Genomic DNA, 12,352 nt, shown 5'->3' on the forward strand with positions numbered 1-12,352 from the left:
CACACACACGCACACACACATGATGCGCAAAACTCCGCACTTGAACAGTCATTAGCAAATACTTAAACTAATAACAAAACAGTAGCTTATTCAGAAGCGCCAGATTGTCATAGTAAAGTCAGAATTACCTCCTCTCCTAGTTTCACGAAACGGTCGTCCATAAAATGCATTGCTGTTCTGTTGTAAGTAATCTTAAAGATTCCTAAATGCATCTACTTTCGGAAGGCCAAATAAAGTGCTTTTGCTTTCACCTAGAAACACACAGCGTCTCCCTGACATGGCTGCATCAACACTAACTGCGGTTACTGAAACCACGCCTTCTTTCTTTGTGTGCACATTTGGGCGCATTATGCAAATATTTCCACATAGTGAGGTAGATATGTGGGGGCGTGTTAGAATGAGCCGTTTTAGGGGGGCGTGGCAGAGTCTTAACTTTGATAAAGAATATCTCTTTGGTTTTGAGACTTTAGTCTTTGCAACTTCAGGGATCTTATCTATGCACAATCAGCTTGTAACACTCCAAAGAGAAAGGAAAACTTGAAATCGCATCATATGACCCCTTTAATAAGATGGTAAAGGTAGGAAGAGGTCCATCATACTTATGTTTGGATTTGTGCCTCTATTGCTTCAAAAAGAAAAAAAATAAACTTTCCATTATGGAAAGTGTCTCCTATTTCAATCACATATTGGTACTTTACTTTTCTGAGAGACGGAATCATAATTACTTCTGCATAAAACCAATTAATTGGTTTAAGCAGATATATGTCATAGTACATACATATTTTATACTTAAAATAAGTATTTTATATTTTACTAAGTATTTTTTTTTTATATTCCTACTGTACATTTGTGTATCATTTACTGTATATTTCTAAGTATGCTACTACAAAATACTGTGGAATACAGATTGTGAAGCAAATTTCAGTGCAAATAAAAAATGTCTTGTTTCCTGTTTTTGCATGTCAGATTGATTGAATTTAGGCCAAGGAGCACAGCATATTGACATCATGCTAAAAAGCTGCAAGTATATTTGAAAGCCTGACCAATTAAAATCAACAGAATATTAGATTAGGTGCAGAGCTACAAAAACAAACAAGTAGCATTTTTGCTATACACGAGGCCTATCAGAAAGATGCAACATTCACTTTCGTTCTTAAAAATACCTGATATTGTATGATTGCATGAGTCATATGCAGTCTTCAATAAAACAATGAAGGTTTAGTTCAGGCTTCATGCATTACATGCATCAAAACCACTTGATCTAAAGAACCAAGCCTGCGAACGCAACAGTAATATCTTCCATCACAGTGTATATGTGAGCCGAGCATCCATCTCCTCTCCTCCTCCTCTCCTTCCACCCCACCCCCGTTCTTGCTTCCCATGGAAACATGGTGCGTTGGTGTATCGCAGATGCTGCTGCATAATTCCCTGACTGCAAAACAGCTAGCCTCCCTTTCTGTGCTATTCTCCGTGTGTCTGTCTGGACTTCGGCTCTTACCTTTCCTCCATAGCTGCGTAGCTTCAGATGCACCAGCGAAACAGGAGCTTCTCGTCTTACTCATCAGCCTGAGACACCTTTCCCGTAGAGGAGGGGGTGGAGAGGGGGGCTGTTTTGCACCGTCTCTTTTCGTTTCTGTTACTCCCCTCTCGCTGCACACTACAGCAACATAAGCAACTCACACCAGTTTACCGTAAGGGAGGAGCCAGGCGCGGTGCTGTAGCCAATCACAGAACAGGAGGCACAGATTCACTGACTGAAGCAAACAATCTTCGTGCTCTCCCTCTCACTAGATTTTTTTTCCGGTGTCTGACTCTTACACCAAAAACATGATTAACCCTAGGCTTTAAGTACTATTTAAGGAATGTATTGTATCAATAAAAATTTATTTACAAACCGAGCAGGGACACCGGCAAAGAATAAGTATCGCTTTTTATTTCTCCTCTTTCCTACTACTTGTTTCACTTCCGTTTCAGTTTTTTTATAACCATTTCTTACTATGTGTCAGTAAGTTGTTATTTTAGCATGTGTGTTTGGCTCAGTGTTATTTTTTTTAGGATTACTGAAACTAATGTAGTTTGATTTGTATTAGTTATCTATTTTAGTTACAGTTGTAATGCCATTTTTTTTAGTTTTTTTATTGCATCTATATAGGTTTTTTATTAAGTTTGTTTTATTTAATTTGAGTTACTTCAGTACTTCAACATACAAAATGGAAATGAAATATATTGAATGTATTTATATATGTATATGTGTGTGGCTGTACATACACATGTAGTTGTTTTTTGGTGTTACGTTAGAATCGTTATTATACCCCTACCTTTTGTTCTTTTAATATTTTGAATTGTTTTTAGCTTTATTTTTTTGTTTTCATTTAAATGTTTAGTTTTGAATTGGATGCATTTGTCATTTTTAAATTTATTTTAGTAAGTGTGTGTGTGTATATATATATATATATATATATATATATAGTATTTATAGAGTTTTAGCTTCATTATTTTTTCTTATTTGGAAGTCACTTTGGATGAAAGTCTTCTGAATGACTAAAAAGTAAAGTGAAAATTTATATTACCGGTAGTATATTTCTTTAATATTTTGTATCTTGAGGAATTGATGGCACTAGTCAATATTCACCTATAAATTATTCACCATTTATTTCGACAGAAGAAAAAAAAAAAAAAAAACTTTTAGAGCAAAGATACTTAAAATCCAATGCATGGAAGGCAGGAAAATCATACATAATGCAAACTTTTTTTTTTGACAATGTTTAGGCCATTGCATACATGTTGCCAATGTCTTGGCAAACAGGCCTACATTTGATTTTCAGTCAAAACAAACCATTGAGGCACTTTTGAATGCTGTCTGAGTTGGAAAACATGAGTGGAACAGCCTGGTACTCTCACTCAACACGTCTCAGTATCATTACAACTGCTGGACAATGCACAGATGTAGAAACACACCCAAGTGAATAAAACGAAACAAAAGCCTCCGAGGTCACAAAAACAGTGCATTAGTGAACATAAATTTTTATTTTATTTTGATCATTCACAGCATAAACAATAAGGCACTGCCGTATAAAACAAACCAGTGACAAATTCTAGCCATGCAAGACCAGATTACCCTCAAAGAGAGTGATTCATGGCAACAAACAAAGATGTATATTTGTAGTTTAAATTTTATTTTTTTTTATTTTTTTAAGTTGAGAAGATCAGCATTAAAATTCAAAAGCAAAGCATGTTACAACCAGAAATTTGGAGACTTTAGAAATCAGTGATGGACAGACAAGATATTAGTTTATCAATTAGGATTATAAATTAATTCTAGTTGTTCTGTAACAGATGAAATTGAGAAGAGTATCGCAGTGCGCGTCATTCCAGTGTTTCTCACCTGTGGAAATTCAGATAAGTTATTCAAATGAATAGTCAAATATGCTTTAGTGCAAACAGAAAGCCATAAATATAAAGTGTAATAAAATGTGCAAGATTGAAACCACCTTTACGGTTCGTGTTCAATACTACATAAAATAGTTAAATATCTTTAGATATGGACAAATATATATTACCTCCATAGCCCATTTCCACACAATGTTCATTTCCTCCTCCATTATTTGGTTCACCAGTATGCCAGTCACTGTACTCAAACTCTGAGCCGTCACTCCAAAACCAGACATCATCCTAAAGAACATCAACAAACTTGTTGCCGTTTCCACATGCTGATGCTTCAAATTTTATTTTCCTTTTTATCTTTAACTGGTAGGCTGTGTTTAAATACACATTTCATTTTTAGTGTGAAGCTGCTACTGGTGTTTGTTGGGGCAGTGCAAACCAACCTTTACACAATTAGAAAAATCACAAGCAATATATCTCTGACAAAAGCCAACAATATTTAAAATTTCAACAACATGTGCGGTTCATTTAATTCCATTAATTTAAATTTTACATCGGACACTGGTTGGACTGATATTTGAAGGGAAATTAAAAATCAGCTACCTTAATTGCATCATGAGCACCAATCCAGGTACGGGAGTTGCCATTACCATGTTTTGTCACGAGTTTTTAGGAAATTGTGAGTGAGTTGACAGTGGATCGATGCAAGGTTTCCTCCGAGGTTAAGACATTGTTTCTGTGAGGATAAAGAGTTTGGGTGTTAATGCATTGCATTTCCTTCTGGAGCATCAGTGAGCGTTTGAACTTTTTGTAGAAGTTGCATGCAAGTCCCTCAGCTGTCCTCAGTGTGAAAAGATGGATCTCAAATCATAGTCACTGTTGGAAAGGGATCCAAATATGCAAAATGTGCTGGAAAACTAAAGAATTGGTGGGACCTGAAGGATTTTTCTGAAGAACAGCGGGCAGTTTAACCGTTCAGGACAAACAAGGGACTCATGAACACCATCACAAAACAAAAAACAGCTGTGGATTATCACACACATATACACACACACATACATATAATTGTACGTGTGTGTATATAACATACATATATAATTATAAGGAAAACCACACACTTTGCAGATACTGCAAAATGTAAAAATTGACCACAACTGTATCCATATTACAGAGAACACAAACTTACCTCTGCTTCAGCCCACGGTTTTAAGTCGCTGAAATATTTAAAGCATTGTGTTCCAAATTTCTCCCAGCCCTTGGGGCATCTTCAACCAAAGCCGGAAGATCCTGCAAAAAAAAAAAAAAAAAAAAAAAAAAAAAAAAAAAAATCATACCAAGTGAACCAAAATTCAACTAAGCAAGCTGTAATACGCATTATACTCAGATCATTGCTTGAAATCAGCTTTATTTATACCCAGTTGCTCAGTCACAAATGTGTGCAGCTGGTTCAACACCAATGAAAACTTTTCAATCTGTCAGTCCTTATTCCGTAAACAAGACCTGATCCTGAACATCCTCATTTATGATGTTGCATGTGAATTTCAGTGCAACATTTAGTGGATTACTGCCATTTGAAAAAAGCAAATTAACATAAATCACTGTAAAGTGATTCATTGAAACTAAGGATTTTGTTTTAATAGACATGAACACCAATTTATCTGATGGCATATTTCAGAAAATGGTCTTATGAAATGGCAAATAAAACAGTGAGGTTTACTTCCATTTTACCTGCTGAAAATGTGATGTGAAAAGTCTATGCAACCTAATTTATATTAAAAAAAAAATTTACAAAAAAAACCCCCACACACTTAACTCAAGATGGTTCAATTAAATATTAATTGTGCATGTTCAATTCAAGTTTTGTATGGTAATAACCAAAATGGTGTTCAAATCTGTCATTCAGTTTAACCAAAAGCCCATTGTAACGTAAAGACTCAGAGAGATGGAATTCAGTTCAACGGTTTACAAATTATTTGAAGCAAGTTCATGTCCATGAAGTTCAATGAAGAGATGATATAGAACTGATATTACCGTCCTTGCAGGTGTGGAGGACATCGTGACCATAGGAGTGATGAGTGAGCACACACCTCAGGTTAATGCCGGTGAGTATTGAGGTCAGTATCACACATGAAACACAATGGGAAGACTTGGAGACACTGAAAACAGGCAGGAAACCACAGCAACCAGGATCTTGGAATACAGGTAAGCGTCTTTACTCAAACAAGACCAGACACTGACTGCAGGTGAGGTGTGTGCTGAAGTAGGGTGGCTGAGTGGTAATCAGTCTCAGGTGTGCGTGATTACAGAGGGAGTGCAGGTGAGTAGCAGAAGGGATGATGGGAAGTGTAGTGCAGAGGTGACTGAGCTAGTGACTGTCCCTGCGTCTCAATGTTCATACAGCCATATCACCCAGGTTGCCCACTGAAGCTCAGCAGGGTTGAGCCTGGTCAGTATCTGGATGGGAGACCTCCTGGGAAAACTAGGTTGCTGCTGGAAGAGGTGTTAGTGAGGCCAGCAGGGGTAAATAGTATGTGAGATTAGAATAAGTGTGTCCCAAAGCATAGTATGTTGAAAAGAGTACAAAAGTCCCCGGATGGTCAACTATTTCAGGTTGATTTTTGAAGTGTGGATCCATGCGCATTGCACACTCTAATGGCTAAAATTGCCCACAATCCATTGCGCTTTGGCGAAGGATTCGGTCCAGAACTACATGTACTTTTATAAACATCTATTTGGTCGTTAACTTTGAATGTATCATTATGCATAAAATATGAGCAGAGTTCTCCGCATGAAAGACCCGCGACCGGCAGATCAACGAGGTAACTTACTTCTTTTCTCTCCAATAAGGTAGGAAGTTAAATGAAATGGAATGTGGAGGATGTTAACTGTTCTATAGACTTCTCCATTGAAAATATACCAGTAAAAGACTGGTAGACTAAAAATAAAATTACATGTGAACAATTGAATTTTATGTCAAAAATAAAGAAAACTAAACATATCTTGAATAATTGGCTACAAAGGGATCTTACCATTTTTGGGAGAATATTACTGTCCAAAGCTGAAGGCCTTTCTAGATTTGTTTACCCTGCTCTTTCCATGTATGTTAGTGATGAAATTTCCAAAGATATCAATAAATCCTTCTTATATTTTATATGGAAAAGAGTATTACTGTCCAAAGCTGAAGGCCTTTCTAGATTTGTGTACCCTGCTCTTTCCATGTATGTTAGGGATGAAATTTCCAAAGATATCAATAAATCCGTCTTAGATTTTATATGGAAAAATAAACCTTACCAGTTAAAAAAGGACATTATATCAGGCAAAAGAGAAGAAGGTGGCTTAGAGATGATAGATTTTTTTGACATTAACATTACTTTTAAACTTAGTTGGTTAAGAAATTGTCTAAAAAATTATCATTCAAAAACTTGGAGGGTTATCTTTTCTTCTGAAATGTAACTTTCTTCCAGGAAAGTTACCTATTAAATTATCTAAATTTCACCAGCAGGTACGCCTATCATTGGCTTGGAAAATTTGTTTCCATCACAACTTTTCTACACATAAAATGCTTTTATGGAACAATTGTCATTACTTCTAGGAATAAATCGATATTTTTTGCATAGGTGGTTTGAAAGGAATATATATTTTGTTATGGATATATTCTATGAGAGAGGAAACATTCTGTCTTATAAAGACTTTATGCATGTTTACAACTTTCCCATCCCCTTTAAAGAATTTCAACAAGTGGTTAAAGCTATTCCAGATGGGTTGATACAACTAATGAATGGTATTGAAATATTTTCTTCCTCTTGTAATAATACAAATATTAGACAAATTTTGCAATCAAATCATAAAATCTCCCCTAGAGGAAAGTTCTTTTGGAATGCAAACATTTCTGATATTAATTGGAAAACGACCTGGTCAAATCCTTACAAATTTTGTATTTTGAATAAAGTTAAAGAGGTGCATTTCAAAATACTTCACAAAATGTACCCATGTAAAGTAGCTCTTTCTAAATTAATGGACATTGACAATACTTGCAGTTTTTGTAACACTTGTGTCATTTGTTTTATAATTGTGATTTACACTTTGAAAGTGCCTTTCTATTTCTGCGAAGAAATGTTAATTAGGTGTTATCTTTAATAGATGCTATTTGTACTTATTCACACAAAAGTAAAATGATTATGTCGTTAACTTTTACATTTTGCAAGGTAAATATTATATTCATAAACAGAAATTTGAGAAATGCATACCAAAGTGTAATCTATTTTTATCAGAAATGGAAGCTTTGAAAAAGTCTCTAACGCAAATTAATAACAAAAAGAATGACATTGTTAGATTTCATGGAGAATTTTTTTTCTGATATAGCTCCCCCGCTGCAATCTGTGAATATGTCTTAAGGAAACTAACGAACTATTGTTTAGTTGTTTATATGTTTTTTTAATTTTATTTTGTGTTTTATTTAGTTTTTACGATGTAGTTATTTGTTTATTTTATTTATTTTTCTTCTCTCAAACACTGTTCTACAGTTTAAGATTGCTCTTGTATTTTGTGTATCTGGATTTACTTGTTAATATTTTTGTTTGTTCAATCATACTTCACAAAATGGATATTAATTTGAATTCAAAGGCATTAAACTTTTAGATAACAGTAAATATCTCTTTTACATTTTTGCATATGATGAGTAAGTCTTATCACTCTAACATTTCTATTTAATTAAGTCTGGGTACGTTATATTCATGATGTATTGAAAAAGTATACATTAATTTAGTACAGTTATGCTGCAGAAGCTGCAAAAGAAAAAAAAGGAGACTGTAAATATTACACAATTTGCAAAGTTCAACAGTTAAAATGTCATGACGACTTTGCATTCATGCCATTATCTTTATCAGACACACCCAGGATGTTATTGTGAGCTTGAAACATGGTTGCAAAGTTTTGTTTATTACAGTTTAAGAGGGTTTTGGCCATATGTACATTAACTGACAGCCACCACTGATAAGCTACTACTAAATATATTGTAGAAACTTAATTTTCTGTAAAGTTGCTCAGCAACGATTTGTATCCTGAAAAGCGCTATACAAATAAACTTGAATTGAATTGAATTGAATTTTGGCCACACACTTTTTTAAGCAAGTCTTAAGCAAGTGGACACGGCAACACAATCGAGCACACTGCAGGCTATAAACACATAAACAAAACTTAGTATTACTATCTTTACTCTATTTAGAAAGAAACACAAGAGGAAAAGTTTCAAACAAACTTCAGACTGATTTGCAAATATATCTATTTATATTTCTCCATGTAAAACAAGGTGTGTTTTCTCAACGTTATCTCATGAGAATTCGTATGTACCTACAAGTGAATCCTTATGAATACTGAAATTGCGGCATTAACATTTTATTATATTGTATTCAATTGCATTATTAAATGAAGTTTACTCATTACTCAAAAGACGTTTTCTCCGACATGCTGTGACTGACAAGAGAACCATAAAATAGAATACACCAAAAAATGCAACATAATTACAAAAGGAATCAATTTTATTTGTGCGCTGTAATCCAAATCTTCAGAATCCATACGACTCTTCATCTCCATCCTGAGCAGCGACCGTAAGCAGCAATACCAATGCTGATGCTAGGACCCTTTCTATAGAACCATTTCTCCTGCTCATCGGAACACATGCAAATGCTGAAAGACAGAATCAATCACTCACAGACAGCGTTCGCTGCTGACGCATGGCTCACAGTGCTTGTTCAAATAGGGCTGCGTTTCCCAAAAGCAGCAGAAGCATAAGTAGATCTTAAGAAACCATTGCCACACTATTACATTACATTACATAGCATTGTTAATATATATAAAATTAATTCTGAAAAATGCATCACGTCATTGTTTCCACACAAATATGAAGCAGCAATAATAATAAATGTTTCTTGAGCAGCAAATGATATTATAATTTCTGAAGGATCATGTGACACTGAAGACTGGAGTAATGATGTTGAAAATTCAGCTTTGATCACAGATGTATTTTAAATTACATTTTAAAATCTACTAAAATAGAAAATGGTTATTTTTAATTGTTATATTTAACAATATTGCTGCTTCTACTGTTTTTACCAATCATACGTCAGAATGCTGTTCATAGACTTCAGTTCAGCATTCAACACAATCATCCCTCAACAGCTCATTCACAAACTGGTCCAGCTGGGGCTCAACACTTCGCTGTGCAATTGACAATAAAGCAGACTTGACTTGACTTGACTTTTAGTTTTTGTTTTTCAAATAAGTGCAGCCTTGGTGAGAATGAGACTTAAAAAAATATTGCAAAATCTTACTGACCCCAAACGTTTGTGTACATATATATTTAATAAGTTTGTGCAAGTACATTTATTTAAACTGCTTGTTAAAACGTTCAAATGGATTGTGTTATGTTCTGTAATTGCTGTTAATAAATCTGTCAGAAAAAATATGCTAAAGTTTCACCTTTAGGGGTACAACAGCCTGGCAGCCTTTTACAAAAATTAACCATGGTTTTATTACAGTAACCACAGTATTTGTAGTAAAACTGCAGTAACCACAAATTTACCATGTTACTAATAATAATAATATATTTTAGTACTTATGTAACACCATGTTTATTTTTCATGAGGTACCCTCAAAGGTGCACCTTTGTAACTTATCTACCCTTAAAGCATGCATACTTGTATGGTACTAATATGCTCCCTTTTAGGGGTATAATTGCACCTTTGAGGTTACTGACCCAGTAAAGGGCTAAAATACAATTATAGTACAGTATATTTTATTTCTGACAGTGTAAACAAAAAAGGCCTATGAAATGTTAAAAAACATGGCTTTAAAATCTAATATTAAGTGAGTATAATTACTGATTATATTATTTTAATAATTTAAAAAGGTCAGTTTAGTTTAGAAGTATCGGTATCAATATTGACGATACTGGGCTTGAAAATATCGGTATCGGATCTAAAATAAAATAAGAGGTATCGCCCATCCCTAACTGATGCACTCGTTACTAATTCAAAAGTTGGCATTTCAAGAAACTTTACGACAGGTTCCCTTTCAGTCTGTCACTTCGACGTTGTGTCCCAAGTTCTGACACTAGGGGTCTCACTTGGGAGCCCAGACACTTCTGACATCATTGAGAAAAGGCCAATAAAATTGGCGAGCAAAATTTGCATAGGGCTACACGATTAATCGAATGCGATTGTCATGTGCATCTTGTCAGTAAAGCCGGTTCTGTAATCAGTAGTAAATCTCCATCACGTGCTTTCAGATGGAGCAGCATTTACTACACAGAGCCGTAGTTCACGGACAAGCTACGCAAAATCGCGTTCATCATCGCAGACAATTTAATCGTGCGATTATGAAACCGAAGAAATCGTTCTGCGATTATAAAAGTTAGCTTCTCATTGAACTACGGCTCTGTGTAGTAAATGCTGTTCCATCTGAAAGCATGTGAAAAATACCAGATTTAATAACATATTTTTACTCCAAACTCACTTCATAACGTCATCGAGTGCTTGAAATAAATCCTTCTGTGAGATGATGTGGCTTCTTACACAGAATAAGGCACGCAACATATTTCATAGTATTCTAAGTAGTGATAAAGGCTATGTCGATTAACATTGCATTATTATGTACTTTATTATAATAAACATTATAATAAGACGAACTCAGATAAACCATATATTGTCATAGTCGTGTGTCACGTTGAATCAATGAAAGCAGTTAAATCTTCTGTTTATTCAGCAACCGCTATAAGGATTTCCTGGATTTCTTCTGCTGGGTGTATTTGGAGTTTCAGCTCGAGAGTGCCCTCTGGCCTTCGGATGGAGATTTACTGCTGATCACAGAACTGTGCTTCAATTAAATTATGTCATCCACTGGACGCCACTCTCTTGTGAACGTGCATACGACAGTTAGCGGAAGCTAGAGATTAAGGTTTATAAAGTTGTAAATATGGATATTTTTCTTACACGAACACATCGCGTTGCTTCAGAAGGCCTTTATTAACCCCCTGGAGCTGTGTGGACTTCTTTTATAATGGATGGGTGCAATTTTTTGGACTTCAAATTTTGGGCTACCATTCACTCCCATTATAAAGCATGGATTAGCCTGGACATTATTTAATATAACTCTGATTGTATTCGTCTGAAAGAAGAAAGTCATATACACCTAGAATGGCTTGAGGGTGAGTAAATCATGGGGTAATTTTAATTTTTGGGTGAACTGTCCCTTTAACATTCCAAACAATAAGGGATATTGTGGACCCATAATTTAGTATAATTTAGTATAATTTAAAAAGCTGTTATGATCATGGAGACAAATTTTGCTCAGGTCAATCATTTGATGTATTGCTACACAACAAGGAACCCCCCATACACACACACACAACAAGGAACCACACACACACACACATATTGGTTTTTATGTTTTCTAGGGGAAACTCCATAGGCGTAATGATTTTTTTACTGTACAAACTGTACACCTACCCATCACACAAAAATGTATGCATATTTTCATTTTTAATAAAATATTGTCTTAGGACTCAAGAAATTTCATCATAAACCACATTTACATTGTTATATCAGTGTAATACCCATGTTGTCATTATACAAATTTGTGTCCTGATAAATCATATAAACAAGCACACACATACATAAACATTTCAAGCTAAAAAGAGACCATAAATAATATGGTAATAAATAAAATATATAATTATATATGACAGCATAGTAACATGTTACTAAAGCGAATCATTTATCATACATTTTAAACATGTATTCAACATTTAAGCTTATTGAACTAATAAAACACACCATTCTCTTCTTTTAAAGAAGATGGTAGCAAATAAAACTGTGATTATATATAACACACTGTATAAAAATAAACATTTACTATAGTTTTAGGTAACAAATACAGTGGGTACGGAAAGTATTCAGACCCCCTTCAATTT

At 34.6% G+C, this 12,352-nt stretch overlaps 2 protein-coding genes across 3 annotated transcripts in view; both read right to left on the reverse strand.

Annotated features, from left to right (window-relative positions):
- Nucleotides 1–1,624, reverse strand: part of LOC107665973 (tripartite motif-containing protein 2-like) — a 12,464-nt gene extending 10,840 nt beyond the window's left edge. For both annotated transcript variants that reach the window (XM_016457063.1, XM_016457061.1), the window contains exon 1: nt 1,499–1,624. The gene's annotated coding sequence lies outside the window, so the exon portion shown is untranslated. The remainder of the gene's footprint in view (nt 1–1,498) is intronic.
- Nucleotides 1,625–3,189: 1,565 nt separating this feature from the next.
- LOC107665935 (ladderlectin-like) lies at nt 3,190–4,649 on the reverse strand (the record flags this gene model as incomplete). Its single annotated transcript, XM_016456997.1, is given in 5 exon segments — nt 3,190–3,385; nt 3,561–3,672; nt 3,988–4,054; nt 4,056–4,120; nt 4,571–4,649. Coding segments are annotated over 5 exon segments (403 nt in total), but the record flags the coding sequence as incomplete, so codon positions are not given.
- Nucleotides 4,650–12,352: the final 7,703 nt, after the last annotated feature.

This window comes from Sinocyclocheilus anshuiensis, unplaced genomic scaffold, assembly GCF_001515605.1.
Source record: "Sinocyclocheilus anshuiensis isolate Anshui unplaced genomic scaffold, SAMN03320099.WGS_v1.1 scaffold775, whole genome shotgun sequence".
Classification (NCBI taxonomy): Eukaryota; Metazoa; Chordata; class Actinopteri; order Cypriniformes; family Cyprinidae; genus Sinocyclocheilus; species Sinocyclocheilus anshuiensis.